At 38.7% G+C, this 22400-nt stretch overlaps 1 protein-coding gene across 3 annotated transcripts in view; it reads right to left on the reverse strand.

Annotated features, from left to right (window-relative positions):
- magi1b (membrane associated guanylate kinase, WW and PDZ domain containing 1b) overlaps positions 1 to 22400 on the reverse strand; it is a 224947-nt gene that overhangs the window by 55327 nt on the left and 147220 nt on the right. For all 3 annotated transcript variants that reach the window (XM_036559163.1, XM_036559165.1, XM_036559162.1), the window contains exons 6-12: positions 21354 to 21436; positions 16915 to 16950; positions 11170 to 11227; positions 9591 to 9676; positions 8302 to 8415; positions 5157 to 5342; positions 3571 to 4209 (exon numbers count right to left, since the gene is read on the reverse strand). In XM_036559163.1, the coding sequence (XP_036415056.1) occupies positions 3571 to 4209; positions 5157 to 5342; positions 8302 to 8415; positions 9591 to 9676; positions 11170 to 11227; positions 16915 to 16950; positions 21354 to 21436 (1202 nt within the window). The remainder of the gene's footprint in view (positions 1 to 3570; positions 4210 to 5156; positions 5343 to 8301; positions 8416 to 9590; positions 9677 to 11169; positions 11228 to 16914; positions 16951 to 21353; positions 21437 to 22400) is intronic.

A 22400-nucleotide genomic window follows, 5' to 3' on the forward strand; every position in this document is an offset into this window, starting at 1 on the left:
GAGTAGGAAGGGGCTGCAGGTTTTCTCTTTAATACGAGTCAGTGCTAAAAAGATCCTCCTCCAAATCCTACGTTGGTGGTTCTCGATGCCAGTTGCTATCTGACGTAAGGATGAACCAATCTAATTTATTATTTTCAGGGATGTACCAATATGGGAATTCTGGGCTACATATCGGACATAAATATATAATCAAATATCAGCTTTAAGTATCGGCCGAAGTCTGATGTCAATAATATTTAACACATATCTGCCACTACCAATGTGATTCTGTTATCATTGCACATCCTTATGCTGGCTTTACATGGTGAAACTTTAATGCAAATAGTGGCATGTTGTGAGTTGCCTGCAATATAATTTCCATGCAACTTGCCTTACACAAAATTCAAAAACAATAAACCGCAGAAATAAACCAACTTGTGCTTTTTATCCTCATCCACTGATCCAGTGAAATCAATCATTTGAAATTATGTCATTTGACATGATCACATGATGCATTACCGGCATGTTGACTGGGTGTTACATGAAACTTGTTTCACAAAGTCAAGATGGTTGCAACCGTTCCAGCTGACTTTCAAAAGAGTCGCAGGACACTTTACATTGTGTAACTCAAGTGCAATTTATTTTCATGTAGATTTCAGGCAACTGAAAATCAAACATTTGACAAAAAACTAAAGTTTGACAAGCAATTAAAGTTTGAAACTAAAGTTTCAAGCAACTAAAGTTGCATGACGCCTTACTGGTATTTTGATTGTGAAATAAGTTTCATGAAACAGTGTGGTTGCTCAATGACACTTACGGGAAACACAGTCCCAGCAGAGTTTCAAATGAGTTGCAAGATGCTGTGCAACTCGTGCAATTTATTTTTATGTACGTTTCAAGCAACTGTAATCAATCATTTGACATGATGCCATTCGATGCGATCATGTGATGCACTTCTGCCATTTTGATTGGCTATCTCACAAAATTTGTTTCACAAGACTGTGATGGTTACAACTGTTTTGGCCAAGTTTCAAATGAGTTGCAGGATGCTTTACATTACGCAGCTCAAGTCAATTCATGTCTGTAGGTTTCATGCAGGTTTCAAGCAACTAAAGTTGCATGAAAGCTTCACTGAGGAAAGCCAGCCTTGGTCTTTTTTCACCTGGTTCCAATCCCATTAAATATTGTATATTTAGGTGATTACCGGAAAAATACAATATTTACATTTCATAGATAATACAGCTGCAATCCACACATCACAGACGTTAAAGTCAACCTTGCCCTTTTATCGTGTTTTTTTTTTAATTACAACACCGTGCACCAGCAGACAGGGAAAATAATATTAACCAACAATATGATCATTTAATATTTTAGTATAAATAATTAACCAATAAAATGTTTCACTTCAACACAAAATCATTCAATAAAGGAAAATATATGCTAGGCTGCTAACTACTTTAAACTGCTACAGTAGCATCACATCATTTCTCACTTCACTCTGAAACGATACATTTTGTTCATTGGACTATTTTTTGAAATTCCTCTTTTTTATAGTCTGCTTCCATATTTCAAGTTGCTGTAACACAAGCAAAGTTGTCTTTTCTCTGCTTTGAACTTGCTGTTACTTTTATTAGCTTCAAACTCAAATTTCACATTTAGTTTAATGGTGTTTTAATGAAGGCAGCTAGTTTAACTGCAGCCAGAGACATTATAAATGCTTGTTGAGTCGATTTTTAATTTCCTGGGAAAAAAATCAGTTCATGTTGCAGATACTTAAATTACCTGTTATCTTCTGAAAAGATACTGCAGCAAGCTGTAGATAATATTAGCTAATGATCTCTATGACTGTGGTGCAAATATAGCACAATGGGATAAGGAATTAGACTGGGCCTAAAAGGGATTTTTCAACATTTCTACATAATGAAACCATGTAAACAAAGTAATTCAGAGTGGTTTGGTGTGAAATGCACTGTGTTGTAGAGGAACATAGAGTCAGTGCTGTTCAGAATGGTGGTGATAGGAACCAGACGTCTGTAGAGTTTAATTCCTCTAAAAGTTTCCTTACAAAAAGTTATTACATGAAATGGCTATAATCGCTGCCCGGTGCCTAATAATAGTTTTAAGAGAGGATTTTGACCTAAAATGTATCTTTTAAACTCCATTCAAGGTGCAAAGATACATGCCAGGCAAAGTAGTCAACAAAAGAAAATGTATTTTTTCCACATTTACCACTATTTTAACACAATCAACATGAGATATAAAAGCTCAAAAGACACCTGTATGTTCACTGGTGGTTTTGATAGTAAATAAAATGGCTATATTTGCGTTGTAGACATTGCGACCCCTGGTTCCTATCACCACCACTGTAAAGAAGTTTCTCTACAAGGCACCATTTCACACCAAACCACTCCGAATTACTTTGTTTACACATCAAAGACTTTAATATGGAAAATTTGAACAATCAGTGGAATTTTCCACACTTTCATACACCTCAATCAGCTCCGATACCAACCTCTCAGCCTGGATCAGGACATCCCTACTTTAACAGCTAATACTTGACCAGTAAGTATCATTCTGTTAACTGAGTCAGGAGAGTATAAGAGGAAAACACAATCGTACAAACTTGCACTGAGCTATTGCGCAGCCAGAAAAGCTAGGAGAGTTAGAGTAGGTACATCACTGGAACCAGGCATGTCTGAAGGAGAGAACGGAGTCTAGCAAGTCTCCAAAAATGAGCACGAATGTGAGATTCCATAGTCAAAAAGTTTGTCCTTCTCCTGCTCTGGCCTCCATCTACACCTCTCTCCCACACCGCGCTCATCTACTCTGACAATCTATCACAATTACACTCAGTCTCCCCTTCGCACAATCATAAATGCCATCTCTTTCCATCACTTCTCTCTCTTTCCATCATTCCCTTTCCTCTCTTTCCATTTGCTTTCATTTTCCCACCTTTTCCTGGTACGTTCCCATTCCATTTTCAGTGCCTTGTCTCACATTTTTCTTCCTCGACTTTCTTTATTCTTTATCCTCAGTTGAAGCGCATCACATTCACCCTTAGAAGTTGAGTTGTTATTGTTGTTTATTTGATTTAGGTTTGATTATTTTATTTATTATATTTTTTGCTTAAAGCTACACTATGTAAGTGTTGGGGATTTGGAGACTTCTCTAGTGGAACGGAGATTTTATAATGTGGGTTGTGCTTCGGACCCAAAACAACTGTAAATTTGACAATAACTGTGTAGCAAAAAAAATATCTGTATTAAACACAAATGTGGTATTAAGTTACAGTTTCTTTGTTTCAATGAATAAGTAATTAATATCAAATAAAACATTTAGCACTGGTCACAACTCAAGCTTCTAAGGGTCAAATATGTACTACAAAAGATTTCGTTAAAGAAAGTCTAATGTTGCTAACAGTGAATTACAGCGAATTACCACCAATTAGCATTATGCAAATAATATCATTATAATGCTCAATATCATCTAAAGCTTTCAAACAAAATCAAAATCCAAAATGTCTGGACTGGACATCAGAACGTCCGGTGCAGGGACACCGTAACAGACAAGTAGATCTAAATGTCCACTCACCTCTTTGGACCAGCATGGTAACCTCGCTGCCTTTGGGGCACTTGCTGAGCAGGTCCACCACCTGGTTGTGGGTGAGGTTCTGCACGTTCCTCTTATTCACCTCCATGATGATGTCACCCTCCCTTAGCCCTCTGCATCGTGGGTAATCCACGATCTGCTTGACCCGCTGGCCCCCTCCGGACGGGCTGTCCGCTATGGTGAAGCCGAAGCCCTTGTCGCCTTTCTCCATGTGTACTGTGATCAGCTCTGGCTGCGTGGCGATGGATGATGCCAGGGTCACCACGTCGCTCGGGTAACGCTCCTGAGAGCTGTCGGAGGCCACTTCATCAGATGGGCTGCGGGGTCGCGGGGGGTCACTGGAGCCATTCAGACTCCCTCCAGCCCCAGCTGTCTGACTACCGTGGCTGGATGGAGAGTCATAGCTTTCCTGGCCGTTGACTATGATGGGCTCCTTGTCCACGATGGCCACTGACGTCACCAGGCTGGTGTTGGGGTCGTCGGGGTCGAAGGGCAGAGGGTAGCCCCGGCACAGCTCCAGGTCCACCATGGAGCCGATGGGAATGGACTGGAAGATCTTGACCACTTGAGCATGCGTGTAGCCCAATACGCAGGTGTCGTTCACGCTGACAATGACGTCGCCTGAAGGAAGAAGATCGAGGTCCATCACAGATATGAATGATCTTAGGCCCAAGTTACTCCTTTAAGGCTAATATTTAGTTAATAAGCATAATTACTGAAACTAATACCTAAAGAATTAAAGCAATAATTAACAATAAAATCCAAATAGTCCAATTATCCCCTTTAAATCGTCTCTGTCCAAACTGGTAACTTTGCAGAAGAAAGCAACAATGTTCTTAACTTTTAAGTAAGTTAATGTAACAAGATTTTATTCTGAGCAATTTTGAAGCATTTCTATTGGTCCATTAATGAAATGTGTACACAACATAAAGGATAGCTGCTGTGCTCAAATGACAAAAATAATGGCGCAGTCTTATTATGGCAGCAATGAAATGTAGTTGATTTGCATAGAGATGTCCGAAGCTATTTTGGTTTAGCAGTGGAGCTATGAGGCAAATCATGGAAGCTGATGTCCCATCAATTAGCATCACAGCTGAGCATCATACTTGCCTCAAAATGTGTCAGCATTCTAAAATAATCCCCATTATACCCATAAAAAAATGGACAAAGAATCCAGGCTTCAAGATGTCTAGAACAGTGTTTTTAGCTAGGGGTATATTTTTGAGAAAACTAAAGAAAACTAAACAAGAACATACAGTGTCATTGAGGTGAACCACTGCTCTTATGATGCATCAAAGTCTATTTGGCGCCCCCTTATGGAGATTCTTTAGCCTGCTAAATGTGAGCGAGTGACAGGCCAGTTCAATGAGGTGCTATACATCTATAAAGTAAATTTCAGACAGCAAACAAGCCTCTGTGAATTGATTATATTTGAAGAAAAGGGGAAAGTTGTGTTAATTAGATTTTTCACTTCAGAGAGCCGAACCAAATCTACATCATTAACATGAAACATCTGAACTTCAATTCATAGGCAAACACAGGAAGAATCGGCCTGTTGGTCTTCTTACCCGTCTCCATCTTGCCGTCTAAGGCTGCCGGGCCGTCCAGCACCAGGCTTTTGATCTGGAGAAACTCGTCCGGCTCATCTCCACCCACCACAGTGAAGCCGAAACCACGACGGCTCTTCTTCAGTTTGGTGTTGATGAACGTGCCCTTCAACTCCGCTGGGTTCCTCGTGAAAAACGGCTTCCCTCCTGCAGAAAATGACAAAAACCATGAACATACAGCGACGAATACTGAGGGCAGGACTGACTAAGTCTCTCTTCACATTTCGTGTAACATATCTGAATGATATACAACTTTAAGAGTAATAATCAGCATTTTTATGGGGAGCAGGTTTAAATGTAAATCATAATAACCTAAATATTCCTCATGCATACTGCCTACAAGCACATTTCATGCATTATAAAAAGCGCAACATAATTATTTAAGCCAAATTATATAAATTAGTTTGAATTATTCATGGACAATTTCTACTGAACGCTGTGTAAAAGATAACACATTTGTAAAAATGCCAGTTTTACCCCATTATAAAATGAAAACATAAAAGCTGAATAAATAGGTCAAACTGTTTTTGAGCTGTTCAGGTCCTATTCACTGGACACAGTTGGTGGTTGTTTTAATGGGTGGTGAAGATGATCCTAAATCAGTGGGAATACAAAGTGAACTGTGTGTGGAAGCAGTGGACGATGGGGCGGATTAGAAATGACTGGGGGGGGGGTTGTGTGACAGACACTTAAAATGACATGTGACCTGTTCATCATGACCTGCTATGAGTGAATTATCACAGAATGAGAGAAAGAGAGAGAAAGAGTAAGAAAAATAGGGAGACAGAAAAAGACTGAGACAAGGGGGAGAGAAAAAGAGCAAGATAAAGAGAGAGCAAGCAAGCACACGAGAGAGAGAGAGAGAGAGAGAGAGAGAGAGAGAGGAAGGGAGAGAGAGAGAGAGAAACAGAGTAAGAAAGAGCAAGAGAAACAGCAAAAAGAAGAGAGGGAGACAGAAAGAGTGTAAGATATGAAGAATGTGATAAACAGTGAGAGAAAAAAAGCAAGAAAGCAAGCGAGAAAGGGAGTGAGTGAGTGAGAGAGAACGAGAGAGAGTGATTGAGCCCAAGACAGAGAAAGAGAAAGCCATGCTTTTCACAAGACATCACTGACTGAGACTCTCTCACTATAACAGAGTTACAGTCTCTTCCTCAGTTGTATTGTAGAGAACTGAAAGCTGTGGATGAAGCCAGTGAACAGCGGCTCTGTGAAAGAGCTGAAAGAGTTTTAGAAAGTGGAGCTGACCGCTGCATTAGAGCACTATTACTCTTATGTGAGATGTGCGTTATTCTGTAGCATACTAATATAGATGAATAGGACTGCTTTCAGATCACACAAAGAATGAGAGAGAGAAAGACAAAGAGAGAGAGAGAGATTAGCAAAAGTGTAGAGACTGATTAGATATCTAGACTAGATATTGGCTACTAGATTACAGTGGTGGACGAAGTACACAAACCATGTACTTGAGTTAAAGTAGAGATACCCAAGGTAAAATATTACTCCAGTAAAAGGAGAAGTTCCTCCCTTTAGACCTCCACTTGAGTAAAAGTACAAAAGTATTCGCCTTCAAATGTACTTAAGTATCGAAAGTGAAAGTGCTAAAAGATTAATTATGACTTTAATGTCCTATTACCATTTTTGTAACAAGACTCTTGCTTTCTCAACTCATTTTAGGTGAAAATACTCCAGTGTCACTCTTGTAACACCAATCTTTTAATAGAATGTGATTAATTAGTGACGCTGATGTCTATTAAAATTATCAAAAGCACAAAACACTGAAGGCAAACAATTCCCATTAGGTAGAACCGAGTGACCTTTTGCGAACAAGCAAAGTTTCAGTTTAAGATTTAATTGCAACTTAGTTTAAATGAAAATTAGTTTAAATTTAAACAAGTTTAAGTTTAATAAAAACTTGCTTTAATCACAGGTTCACAAATGAGTTTTCCTTTACTATATTACATCTGTAGGCCTCTGTTCATAAACATAAACTAGCCAAAACGAATTTACTATAAAACGAAAGTGTTTGTAGAAATTCAGAAAAAAGACACGTCAGTCACTGCATGTGTGTACATATTGCTATACTGTGGTCTATTTACACAAAGTTATGTTAGCTCCATAGTTTATGTAGGAATACGCGCTCTCAAACTTTTATGCTGTTACACTGTCATTAAACCGTGCGCTATGTCCAACAGGTCAAAACAAGCTCAAAACAAAGTGCGCGCTGTGCCCTGATTGGCGTTCTTCCTTCGCGCTTCTTTTGTTTTGACGTTACTTTTTATGCACACATAAACCAAAAGGAATGGCAGATTTCGCATAATGTAGTGGAGTAAAAAGTAAGATATTTGACTTTGAAATGTAGTGGATGAAAGTAAAAAGTCACCAAAAATGGAAATACTTCAGTAAAGAAACACAAAAAAACCACTTAAGTACAGTAACGAATTACATTTACTTCGTTACAGTCCACCACTGCTAGATTAGCTGATTACCTACACTAATGTAGGCTAATTAGACTAGCTCTGCCTTGCTGCAATAGACTAATCATACACTTCTGTCCAAGTGAGCATTTGTACATGTAAAACAGAGTATCTGTGACTGCTTTAGCAAAAATTTACAGACGCTTAAACAGACGTGTGATCTGTTCATCACGACCTGCTAAAAGTGAATTGACACATTTGTAAAGAGAGAAAGAGAGAGAGAGAGAGAGAGAGCAATAGTTTAAGAACTCTCTCAAAACAATGTCTCAACTATTAATCAATGCATTCATAACCATTTTGTGTTTTAATTTAATGAGATGTAGCTTATAGAACCGTTAAATGCTTCGGACGTCTGGTTCCTAGTACTATAATGGTGACTCTGTAAATTTCTCTGGAAAGGTGCATTTCACACTGAACCAGTCTAAATAATCTTGTTTACATCTAAACCATTGAATGATTAAGTAATTTTGTAAAATCAGTGGAGTTCTCCTTTAAAGACAGATTTGCGTTACTTACCTACATGAATGTGAACCACGATGTTAGAAAGATCAGATTTGAGCAAAAAAATAAATAATCAGATCAATGAGGTTTGTAATGTGAACGTGGACTATGTGTGAGGAGGGATCACATACGTTTAGCCCCTATCTGAGGCAGTGGAGCGGCGGAGCCCGGCTCTCTGTACGTCTCCTGGTGGTTGGTGGCGTAGCTGGCTAGCGGTGCTCCTGATGAATGCTCTTCTATCCATTCTGAAAGAGTGAGGGGAACACTTTCTAACTCTGTGTGTACTTATTCACACCCATCCAACAGTGGAACCACAGCACAACTGCCAGGGTGGCCACTGCTAGTGACCAAAACTATCCCTGAACTACAGGGCGCTTCTCACATGATGCGATCTCAGCAACAACACGGGTCAATAGTGGAAAGAAATTTTTGGACAAATAGTGAAGACGGGGGGAAAAACTCGGTAATGAAGAAGGCGCCGTTTAGCTGAGCAGGCTGGAAATGCGGCCTGAGCGGTAAGTCCCATGAGGTCCAACCTGCATTTAAAGTGGGCCTCTGCAGGACACGTTAAATATAGAACAGGGCAGAAACGACGTCGCTGATACAAGCGAGCTCTAATGGTCATATTGGACTTCTGATGATGCTATTAAAAGGTCAGTTTACTAGCAATACATTGATTCTACCCTGAGAAATATGATCCCAGACTCCCTGAAAAACTTGTTACAGTAATGATAAATGTGTCGATCTAGGATCAGCTCTCCCCAAACCCAAACCCCTCCTGTTATTTTTACATTATTTATATTATTTGCATGTGTACTACATGTTATTATGTTAGTTATATGTACATACGTACATTCTGCATTTTTAATAAAGGTTTAAATGAAGGTTTTGAACCTGAACTGTAAACAGCTGCTATGTATGTACAGTGCTGATGTATATATTCCTTAATTAAACTATGCGGACCTCGAAGTGGGAAAACTGAAAATGCTATGTTCCGGGCAAAAACAGGGGTTTGGTAAAAAAACTATAAACTTCAGTTCATCACAAACAAATCATACAAAAAAAAACATCAAAACAACAACAGCAGCACTTTTGAGTTTATTCAAATAAATGCAAATAAATAACAAACTAAATTTAAGGCAATATAAAAATAATAATAATAATAATAATAATAATAATAACAATAATAATTGTAATAATAATAATAATAATAATAACAACAACAATAATAATATAATAATAATAAACCATAAGTAGGATTATTATAATTATTATTGCCGTTGTTTGTTGTTATATTTACTAACTTTTACCCATCTAATCAGACTAAAAACAAACATTTAGCCTGAAGAACAATCACAGCTGTGCAGTAGTGAATAAAATGTGTTGCTGGTCAAGAACAAACCTCGGGCACACAGCTCACCTTCAGCAGGCTGAGACTGTTCCAACTGCTTCTTCCTCTTAGCCTCCAGTATAGGATTCTCATACTGAGTCTTTCTGTTAATGTGACTGAGAGAGAGAGAGAGAGAGAGAAAGAAAGAAAGAGAGAGAGAGAGAGAGAGAGAGAGAGAGAGATAAATGGGAGCAGCGAGTGATGATCAGCTCTTCATTCTCACAGCTCTCACTCACTGCACACCAAACAGCGCTGGACTCACAGAAACAGCACCACACAATGACACTGAAGTGCTGGCTGACATTTGGGCCTGTTTTCCAGAAAAACGCCTGAATCAGGTGTGTGGTGGGAAACTAGAAAACCATGTATAGCACTCAATACCCTCTCTCTGCCTGAGAGACTTTACTTTGAACAACATCAAAACACATGAATGCATTCATGTTTGTGCATAACACACCCAAGGGTCCCCAGCGGGGGGAGAGAGAGAGAGAAAGAGAGAGATTTGAAACATGATAAAGGCATCAGCAGAGGGATCGACCTCACTCAGCATGACCGCGAATACACTGAGCATACGCTCGTCTTTTTACTGTGAGGAATCTCATAAGCTACAGTTACAGGAAGAGTTAGGAAATTATATTTCAAAACTGGGACATTTGATTTGCTACATTGACTTTATGTAGTAAACTGTTCCTTTACATAGGAAACTAGTTAGCAAGAGCTACACAACTCAGAGCAGTGTAACATGAAAGAAAGAAAAAAGAAAAACGAAGATTAAGAAAGGGTGGAGAGAACAAGAAATAAAGAAAAAGAGGGAGAAGAAAAGAAAAACAAAGACGAAAAAAGAAAGAAAGAAAAAAAGGTAAAGAAAGAAAGTTTGAGAAGGGGTAGAGGGAAGAACAAGAAAAAAAGAAAAGGAAAGAAAAAGGGAGAAGAAAAGAAAAACAGAGAGAGATGACAGAAAGAAAGAAAGAAGAAAGAGAGAGAGGAAGATAGAACAAGAAAACAAAGACAGTAAGACAGACAGTGAGAAAGAAAGGTACAGTGAAAAGGAACGAAAGACAGAGAAATAGATGAAAAAGTAAGAAAGAAAGAAAGAAAGAAAGAAAAAGAAAGAACAAGAAAAGAAAGACAGGTGTGAAGGACAGAAAGGTACAGGGAGAAGGAAAGAAAGACAGAGAGAAATGTGAGACAAAGAAAGAAAAAGAAAAAAGCAGAGACAGACAGAGAGAGAGAGAGAGAGAGAGAGAGAGAGAGAGAGACTGAGACTAAACACTGCCTTAGGAAGCCTTTCATAGGTTTCCTTAATGCATCATACCGAGTTATGATGTATTATATAAAGAGCTGAGGAACGTGTCGCCTATGAAGCCTTGAGAACGCATGTTCGCTCCTGCTGTTACCACTGTTCTTGTCTAGCACCGTATTTTTGTCCCCTTTTAACTCCAGCAGAAAACTAAAGAAGCAAACTTCAGACACCAAACTTGTCTTCACTAAAAGACCTCATTAAATATAAGAGGAAATTTTTTTCTCTTTTAACCAAACTGTTCTTCTAGAGGAAAAAAGCGGAGATGCAGTGTGAGTAAAAGACTTGTGGAGTTGTTTCATCACTTACTCTACGTAATAAACCCCGTACACTGGATCGTCAATCTTCTCCCAGCCTGCAGGCAACTCTGCAAAGGAGAAGAACAGAAAGAGGAGAGGAAATGAACTCCAGCGCTACTGCAAATTAACACGATCCTTCTTTCCCTGCTCAACATGCACTTTTACATCTTACACAGGCAATAAAACAATCAGGATGAAGCCATCATTCCAGCATTAAGAGACAAACAGCAGTTATGAGGTGACCCGCCAGAGACTCACCCATTTATAAGATGCCATGCGAATGGAAGTCTTGACTGTAAAATAATCTCACCCTCGTCCCAAAACAATAAATGAATCTGCACATTGCTAGAGGTGCTTTGTGCTAATTGAGAGGTCTAACTTTCCCCCTGAGAGAGCTGTATTCAATACAGCAGGACTAAAGCTGTGCTAATGGCTCCCTCTTTGGCGCGGCTTCTGCTTTCTAAAATCTGAATGTGACACGCTCAAAGTCATCGTAAAGGAATTTACATTGAGAGCAGGATGTGGCCAAATTGTACGGAGCCCCAAAGGTGACATGGTGATTATTTTTAACAAGGCATGGCCACAAATTAATGTAATTTGGCCATGAGTTATGTTTCTCATAACCCATAGCCTAAAAATGTTAATTTGTGGCTTCAATATATTAAATTGGCCTCAATATAGTAGTTTATGGGTACAGTATATTCATTTGTGATCTTAATATATTAACTTGTGGTGTCAATTTAGTTATTTGTGACAATATAGTAATTTGTGGCCTCAATATAGTAATTTGTGGCTTCCATATAGTAAGTTGTGGCCTTAATATAGTAAACTGTGCCCTCAATATAGTACTTTGTGGCCTAAATATAGTCATTTGTGACCTCAATGTAGTAATTTGTGGCCTCAATATAGTACTTTCTGGCCTCAATATAGTAAATTGTGGCCGCAATGTAGCAATTTGTGGTCTCGATATAGTAATTTGTGGCCTCAGTATAATAATTCATAGATTCAAGTATAGTATTTTGTGGCCTTAATATATTAATTTGTGGTCTCAATATAGTAATTTGTGACCTCAATGTAGTAATTTTTAACCTCAATATACTATTTTTGTATATTTTTGTGGCTTCAATATAGTAAGTTGTGGCCTTAATATAGTATATTGTGGCCTCAATATATGAATTTTTGGCCTCGATATAGTAATTTATAGCTTCAGTATAGTAATTTGTGGCCTAAATATAATAATTGTGGCCCTGATATAGTAATTCATGGCTTCAATACAGTAATTTGTGGCCCTGATATAGTAATTCATGGCTTCATTACATTAATTGGTGGCCTAGATATAGTACTTTATAGCTTCAATATAGTAATTTGTGGCCTTGATATATTAATTTGTGGCCTCAATATATAAATTTTATGACCTCAAGGTAGTAAATCATGGCTTCAAAATAGTAATTTGTGGCATCAATATATTAATTTGTGGCCTCAATATAGTAATTCATGTCTTCAATATAGTAATTGTACCCTCAATATAATAATTAACATTCATTTGTGGCCACGATTTTATTAAAAAATAATCACAATATGACCTTAAGGTCTCCATAAAATTGTGAGCATGTCAGTTGTTTTAATTTGCTTCATAAGAAGTCATCACTTATCCTATATACTTTAGTGTAAAAATGCTTATTTCCAAAGAGCACCTTATGGGTTTTACAGTATTGTGTTAGCACAGGGGCAGAACACAGACATTTGGAGCTCATAACATGGACATTTAAAGCTTATAACTACTCATATCAAACATTCAAGTAAGATATATTTTAAAATAATTAGTCCATCAGTAATAATTTGAACTTAAATCTTGTGATGGTCTGACCATTAGTTAGCCAGACAGCTTATTTCCCATTGCTGTAGCTAGGGGGGGGCTCTCAAATGTGATGTTGCAATGCCATCACTAGGGAGTCGCATGCTAGGAAAATTCTTAAATGTGCTCAGCAGGGTGGGAGAAAAACTGCTTTGAATTCAAATGCAGATGCTGACATGAGGACCACCAAGGTACACCTGGAGAAGTACACAAACTGAATAAGCGAGTGCTCATATAAAAGTGATGGTTTAATATTCAGATATGAAGTGCGATCTTGACACGTTGCGGCGAATGATGAATACAAACGCAATTCTATGGAATTAAATATTCAGACGTGTGTTGTCAGTGACACCGCAACACACCTCTGGATGAAAATGCATCTTCTTTCCGACTGTTTTGACAAGAACGTCGAAGTAAGCGGTGGATTTGCATAAGGCCCAGAGCCAGTGGGGCTTCATCATTAACGGTTTTTATGGAAAGAGCGCCTTTATTGCGCTGCCTGTTAATTGGCTGGCGAAAGCAGGAGCACGTTTAGGAGTTCTCTTTGGGCAAGAAGAGAAAAGTCGTTATCTCTGGCAAGCAGAGTGATAACAAATTAGCCAGATTGGTGTTTTGTTCTAATGAATCCATAAATGTCAGACGACGCTAATTGCTTGTGAATAATCTTGTGGTGACGGATTTTCCTCAGAGGACAGCTGACCTGAACTCCTCAACTTCCATCTCTGCTAATAATCATAATCATTTCTGATATCTGTCAGAAGTTTGGACACTTAAAGGGGTTTTATACATTTTAGAACAACTGTAAAGATATCAAAACTACTTGCTGGAAATGGGGAGGAGCTTAAAAAACATTTTTGAAATATATATAAATATATACACATGAATATATTTGTTTAAGCTAATTTCAAGCATTTAAGCAAAAAAAAAAAAGAATCAAAATGTCAACCAAAGATTTGGCTGAAAATGTACTTTGTTTATTTATTAATTTATTTTCCAAGAAATCCAAATCAAGCAACACTGAAAGTCATATATTTTTCTCCATAAAAATCAGCTACTTATCGCTGCTGTCGGAACAAAATCTCATATCTCCAAAATGATAACTTTACAGGAGAAGGAAAAAACATACTCTGCTTTTAATGTAAGTCAATGGAACCAGAGTTCTTTCCAAGTAATTCTAAGCCATTTGTTTTAGTCCATTCATCATGAAATTTACACACAATGTAAAGGGCAACAGGCATTTTCAAATTATGTCAAAAATTGAAAAATGAAGATACAAGGTTTTGTTTCGACAGCAGCGATATGCAACACAGCAATGGGCTACATCTTGCAAACTAAAATAATTTAGCCACATTTTTTATTATACATTATTTATCAATCATTTTTTCCTCTGCTGAAAGCCCAATCCACTCAGGTAAGCCTGAGATATCTGCTTTAATTCTGAACAGTTGGACTGTCAAGACAAGACAACATCCGAATCTCTCTTGCTGCTCCAAAGCATCTCCAGAGAGGTATAAAGCAGAATGTTTTAGTAGGCCACAGCTCTGCAATGCTAATCTAAGTTCTGCTTCATGTGCCTTCCTGTAATGATAATTGGAATTTGAGTGCCGGACATTGATTCTAGATCAGTCTTTTAAAAAGATAAACAGAGTATAATTTCCGTGCCTTCCTTCCCCACAAAGCAGTGGTTCCTAAACCTGGTCCTGAACTCTAACGCATTCACATTAACTCAGGAAACAGGTTCGGACAGTCTACAGTCGGGTTCTGATGGAAAAGTTTTGAGCTACAGTTAAGTTCAGACAGAAACTTGTCAGGCTACAGTTGGGTTCAGACAGAATTTTGTTGGACTACAGTCAGGTTTAGATGTTCTTGGGCGACAGTCAGGTTCAGTCAGAATGTTTTCAGGTTACAGTTTAGTTGTAACAATTCTGTCAAGTTAGGTTGGGACAGAATGTTGTCAGGCTACAGTCGGATTCAAACAGAATGTTATCAAGCTACAGTCACTTGTGACAATCTTGTTAAGCTACGATCAGGTTGGGCTACAACCTGTCAGGCTTCAGTGAGGTTCAGACAATTTTATCAGACTACAGTCAGATTCAGATAGAATTTTGTCAGGCTACAGTTGGGTTCAGACAGAAAGTTGCTGAGCCACAGCTGGTTTCCAAGAGAATGCTAGCAGGCTATAGTCAGGTTCAGGCAGAATTTTATCAGGCTACAGTCGTGCTGGAATAGAATTTTGTTGGGCTACAGTCGAGTTGGGACCGACTTTTGTTGGGCTACAGTTGGGCCGGAACAGAATTTTGTCAGGCTACAGTTGAGTTGGGACCGACTTTTGTTAGGCTACAGTTGGGCCGGAACAGAATTTTGTCAGGCTACAGTCAAGTTGAGAAAAATTGTGTCAGGCTACAGTCAGGTTGAGAGAATTTTGTCAAGACTACAGTCAGGTTGGGACAGAATTTTGTCAAGACTACAGTCAAGTTGGGACAGAATTTTGTTGGGCTACAGTCAAGTTGGGACAGAATCTTGTTGGGCTATAGTCAAGTTGGGACAGAATTTTGTTGGGCTACAGTCAAGTTGGGACAGAATCTTGTTGGGCTATAGTCAAGTTGGGACAGAATTTTGTTGGGCTACAGTTGGGCTGGAACAGAATTTTGTCAGGCTACTGTGACATTTGGGCAGAATTTTGTCAGGCTACTGTCAAGTTGTGAGAGAATTTTGTTGAGCTAGAGTGAGGTTGGGACAGAAGTTTGTTGGGCTAGAGTTAGTTTCAGACAGATGTTGTCAGGTTGGATTTGGGCTAGGACAGAATGTTGTTGGGCTACAGTCAAGTTGGAACAGGATTTTGGCAGGCATCAATTGGGCTGAGACAGAATTTTGTTGGGCTGTAAGCAGGTTTGGATTGTAAACTTGATGCCGTGGGTCTACTTGGGTTGAACTCATGTTCTTGGGTCACATTCATGTTCAGATAAGATATTCAGACACAATTAAACCTCCAAGACAGGGTTGCGAATCACTGTTGTAGAGACTCAAGTGATAGATTGTTGTTAGATTGTTCGTGTCTCATTCTGGTCTGATCTCAGAATGTGCTCTCTCTTCTATGTCAGTCGATGTCACTAAGGGACCCTTCACATCTTGCCCCAAGCCCATGTTCGATGGCATCTGGTCAATTTTTCCAATTTCTCCAATTGATATCTATTGACCTTGCTCCTCCAATTTGTCTGGGTAAAATAAAAATGCTGCTCCCTGAAGCCGATGCTAACTACGTGAGATCCATTTCCACCACAGTGCGGGCCTTCGATTGTATTGTGGATACAGCTCACAGAGCTGAAAGAGGTGGGGGAGGGGGCAGTGGGCCTTTGGATTGCGAATAAATACATGGTGCTAGACGCACTGATATGAGAAACACGTTTCAACACAAAATGACTGTGGCTGTGTCTTCTGCGTCATCGTTTCTGGGATACCAAGTCATATGGGTGCATACAAAAACACCAGCCACTGTGATTGCAGTGGAGTCATATTACCGATACTGCCTGGGTTGCAAGAACAACGATGAATATTTTATGTTAGATGGAGCAAACGACAGCACAGCAAAGCTTGTTTTGAAATTACGTCGTGACTTTTCACTTGGATCCCTTCCTGATTGTGCGGATAGAGAGCATCTAGGCAGAAAAGCATTAGCGCTGGAGACTGGAGGATTAAGACACACAGAGACTGCGTGCAGAGAATGGTCAATAAACTCGTCCGTTGATACTGATCAGAAACCAATTCCGTGTTTCTTAATAGCTGGAGATAGGATTGTTTAGGAAATTCTGCTGGGCCAACGAAAGGTCTAGGTCTTCCAGTAGCCAAGTATAGTGAGTGCCCAACAGAAAAGAGCAAATACCTCAAAGGTTAGTGGCCTACCTAGGTCATTGTCCAGTTCCTCGGTATGTACCCCTTCTTCTCAACGCCAGGGCGAGGTAGAGAGGGAGGGGATAGTAAGAGAAACAGTGAGAAAAGAAGGATAGAGGGAATTAGTGTAAAAAATGGTTAGTCATTAGTCAATGCAAAGAGTTCAAAGATGTCCAAAACATGGCCTGGTTTTTCAAATGCTCTACTGTAGGGATTACTAGCCATTCTTATCCTTAGCCACTCTTAATAAAAGAAGACAAAAGACACTGACTGTCAGCCGATGAATGGGTTTTATCCATCATTTAAATCCATAATTTTAGGGAATACTTGCCTACACAACAGCAACTTGGACATCAGAGTTGGATATTATGTTTAGATGAAGCCAGAGCCCAATGAGAAAGCACATTTTTTTAAGCTTCACTCAGGAATTGCCAAAACAAGGCAACAGATGTGCTGAGATTAGGTTCTTAGATTAACCACAGAGCATGCTAAACATACATTGTATGGAATGTTTGAATATTTGACATTGGTTTTTGAAGATTTCAGTTGTTGTGGTAAGAACCAGCAAGGAAGCAATTCCTGCCTGGGATTTTAATCCAAATAAACGTTAATTAAACATTGCTTAATATGGGACTTGAAAGAAGAACCAGCCAGATATGCTACAAGCAACAAACCTCCTGGGATTTTACTCTCAGAGTAGAAAAAACATGCACTCTCGGATTGCACCCTACTACACATGATGTTCAGGGAGATGCTTGAACATGGTAATACCCACTATACTATTATCTCAACCATGATTTCAAAGTGCAGAACAGCCAAGCATTCATGTTCCACTTTGCATGCATTTAAATCTTTTGACCAAAATGAGGGTGTGAAGGCGTGAGGCAGGGACTAGCTTGGGATGGATGGCTAGTTTAACGCTTTTGCATGCATTATAGGCCTCTTCAATCACTGATAGAAATGAAGGCCAGTGTGACAGACAAGCATGAGTAACATATGGGCACAAGAAGATGGAAGGCTGGGCTTGATGAGATGATCTAGGCTCAGTTTTTTAACCTATATCTGAGCAAAGGTGATTGCAAGGACAAGGAAGACCTGTTCCTGGATGAGCATTATTTATATGTCTGTCTATAAATAATCCCACAGCAGGAACGCCGATTCAGGATCATCTTCTGTCTTGATGCTGTACATGCTAGTATTTAATAACACTATTTTTCTATCTACACTTATGACACTTGATTGACCTCATAGAAGAAAGTCTGTTGTACAAGCTCTTATTTTACAATCTACTCTGCTTAGTTAAAGGAATAGTTTGACGAAAAAACAAATTAGCCCAATTTTTCCTTCCCTCCCTAAACACAGTCAACTAGCCAAGACATATTTGGTGTCTGAATTTGTTTCCTACATAAATAGAGTATACAGTATGTTGGTTGCTAAGAATTATCTTGCAAACATTGTTAGCTGGACTATGCAATGCTCTTTTGTCCATTTTAGGCAAATTTCCAGAAATGCACACTCCATCCATCCATCCATGCATTAGCCCATCAATCCATCCATCCATGCATGTATCCATCCATGCAATCCACCAATCCATCAATCAGTCCATCCATCAATCCAGTAATCAATCCATGCCTCAGACGGTTCATTCATCCACCAATCCGTCCATTCATCCATCGATCAGTCCATTCATCCATCAATCCATCCATCATCCAGCAATCCATCCTTACATCAATTCATTAATCCATCAATCCATCCATCCACCCATGCATCCATTCATTAATCCATCAATCCAGCAATCTAACCATTCCAGCAATCCACCCAGGCATCAATCCACCCATGCATCAATAAATCATTCAGTAAATCATTCCATCTATCCATGATCCGAATTGGTCGATTATAAGCTTCCATTACTCGTTAGCTCCATTAGCCTCAATGCAAAACTAAAACAAACTTCAGACACCAAATGTGTTTCAGCTTGTTGACTGCATTTGGGATAAAGACGAAAGTGTGAATGCTTGATTTTTTTTTTTTCTTAAACTATCACTTCAACAGAGTACTTGCATATCTGACCCGAGTCTGATCTCTTAAAAAGCCACTTCCATTCCTGGTGGTTCAAACTGAGCCACTGAACTGACAGAGCCTGTAGGAGAAGGCCTGAGCTTCTGGCATATAACCATATAACTGTGAATATTCTCATTCAACATGTGCTGAAGAGCCAACACTGGTTGGGAACATATAGTCCAACTTAGTTTATGAATACAGAATCAGAGTCTGTGTGTGTGTGTGTGTGTGTGTGTGTGTGTGTGTGTGTGTGTGTGTGTGTGCTGAGTGTGTAATTAAGATGGAAAAGCGGAGAAGGCAGAGGGCGGAATGATGTACAGTAGGCCTATTTGAGCTGGATGATGCGAATAATCCAGTCCCTCCTTAATGCTTTGAAGTGTCTGTGTCAGACTCTCTGAACAGAGTTAAGGATTATGGCAGCATGGAAAATACAACTATAGCTCAAGAGAGCCACCTATAGGCCACTGAGGGATCAGCTGCATGCATATGGTATGGGTGGAGTATACAGACAGAGACTAAACACAAAGGTGTGGAGCAGAATTTCATTTGAGTCTAGACTGAAAGTCCAATCTAATTCATTTTCATTCCTAAAAAGACTATGAATATGTAATGTTGATCGTGATAAACTAGCGATGAATACAAAAACAAAGAAGCTTTCTTTGGGTTCTACTTTATAATACCTCTCCGCCATGAGTGAACCTAAAAATATATTTGTTTTAGGCCAAACCCTTATCTAAACTATCATAAAACAATGTTCCAAGCCTCGGGCAGTGCATTCATAACCATCTCATATAATAACTTTCAGGAAAAGAGCTTTTAGAGCAGCTGAGTCCAATCTTATCCGCAAAGGGCCAGTGTTGTTGCAGGTTTTCATTACCACAGAGCAGAAGCACACCTGATCAGTTGTGTGAAGCTTGACCAAATGATTAAACAAGTGGAACCAGGTGCGCCCCTGCTTGTTTGGAATGAAAATGTGCAGCCGCACTGGTCCTCTGGGGATAAGGTTGGACATCCCTGATATAGAGGCATTAAACATTGTGGACGTCTGGTTCCTATCACCACCACTCTGAATTATTTTATTATTTATTTATTCGTTTATTTATTATTATTCATATTCTTATTTTATGATTATTTAGTTATTATTTTAGTCATTTTAATTATTTTTTAGTTTCCTTTTTGATCTTATCCTTCTTTTGTTTTATTTATTTTCTTTTGGTTTTATTAACTTTTACATTTTAACTACATTTTAATTAGTGTTTTATATTTTCTACTGTATTTTTATGTATTTTTATGATTAAAGTTTCATTTTTTTTTAAACTTACCTGATTTGAGTCATTTTTTATTAAATTTACTTTTATTATTTGATATGTTCTTATATATTATCAATCGCCTTTTCTGTATCAACTCGGCAGCATTGTAAATGAGGGTCACCCTCAATGTTCGAGGTTAAAGAAGGGTTGATTGATTTATTGATTGATCGATCAATTCTGACTTGCCACATTTCTCTAGAAATGGGTGCCCAAAATTTTGTCCCAAGGGGCCAAAGCGCAATGCTTATGGTGGGCTGAGGGCAAAAAAACAAAATAATATAAAGTAGACAGGTTTAATTTAATTTTGTTACCAAAATATTTACAAAAAATAGAATTTTTTAATTTTTATGTAAAATAAGATTTTAAGTTTCATATAGCAGTGGTTCTCAAACTGGTCCTCTGGAACCCCTAGATCATTCCCGAGTTAGGTTTGAGTACAAATGTCGGACTGCTTGGAGGTCCCTGAAGACCCTGAGAACCACTGATAGATAGGATAAACATATGTTTGTTCTTTTTTTGGGTGAGGGGGTGGAGTTAGGGAGTTAAGGTAACAATCTGATGAGTTAAGGTAACTATCTGATGGGCCAAATTAAACATCCTCATGGGCCATTTTTGGACACCCCTGCTCTAGAATAATGCATTTAACATCAAGTTTACATCTTAAAAGGTGCACTATGTAAGATTAGGGCATTTGGAGACCTCTCTGGTGGAAATGTGTAACTGCATGTGGAAGATAATTTTGTAACGCTGGTTGCACATATACCTCCACAAATGGATGAACCTGACATTTGCGAATACACAAACAGTAACAAAATAGAACTCAGCTAAAGTCTGTAAGTGAATCTATGACTGTCATCACAGCTTCATCAGTATGATGTTGATGTTGCATTTGAGGCCTAAATACTGGAGAGTCTTTTTGAGTCTGTGTACATGACATGATCTGAAAAATTACCACAAAATCTGACCCGACACCTCTGATTTTTAAATGATTATTTCAGGCTTTACAGGTAAAACACATAAGGACCTACATTCGCAACAGCAAAGAATTAAAGACATAAAATAAACTGGAAGTGACCCTACCATCATCATCACATTCTTCCAGTGGCTTCTGGGGCTTGTCCAGGCACCGTGGGTCTAACCAGGACGTGGTCTTTGTGTTGTGGCTAAGAAAACACAGCAGAGGAGATGCAGTCTTTGTTTTAGGGGGATACAACATGCCCTGTTATTTACACCACAGCTACAAAATATCGCATTGCTTAAAATGTTGCTATTTTATCGAAAACAGAAACTGTGCACAGGGTAGAGAAATATTTTAGTCATAACAAGGTGAAATGTCTCCAATATTCACTGTGTTTCAGAAATAAAACACTAGTAACAAGGCAGTACCTGCCACTGGTGCTAAAGATCCCCCACAAAATTGGCTTACTTGCTTAACAATGACCAGGTAGCATGGTCTTATATGTCTAACTCTACCAAGCTTTTGTTCAGCTTTAGCCACATGGGTGAGATGTTTCAAGAAAGGAATAATTAAAGAGAAATCCCAACATTTTTTTTATTTCAGCATATTTAAATAGTTAATTAAGATGCAAAAGTAATTCAGAGAGGTTTGGTGAGAAATTTTGAGTCACACAATTATTCACAATGGTGTAGATAGGAACCAGACGTCTTAAGAGTTTAATGCCTCTATATGCTACCTAAAAGTTGCCTGAGACTAAAAGGTGCCTACACTAGTTCTGAGGTAAGCTTTTGGCCTAAACTGTTTTTTAATGCATTCAAGGCAAAATAGTCTCTTTAAGATTTTCTACCTTTTTTACTATAATCACTATTACATATAAAAACTCAGACCTATGTAGGTTAGCTGGTCATTTTGGACAGGTTCCCATCAGCACCACTATAAAGAAACTGCTGAGTTTCTTTATAATGATCCACATCACCACTCTGAATGGCTTTGTTTACATCTCAGTGGCTGAATTATGCAGAAATGTGGAAAAGTTGGTGGAATTCTGCTTAAAGCACTTAAAACAGTCCACATAAGGTCTGATTTTAAGGCTTGTTTCCTTTGTTTAAATGCTTCACCCACATGAATATGCTGATGAATTGACTCTGTTCTTCCACCTTTGAGGTTTG

The sequence above is a fragment of the Colossoma macropomum genome, unplaced genomic scaffold, assembly GCF_904425465.1.
Source record: "Colossoma macropomum unplaced genomic scaffold, Colossoma_macropomum, whole genome shotgun sequence".
Taxonomy (NCBI): domain Eukaryota; kingdom Metazoa; phylum Chordata; class Actinopteri; order Characiformes; family Serrasalmidae; genus Colossoma; species Colossoma macropomum.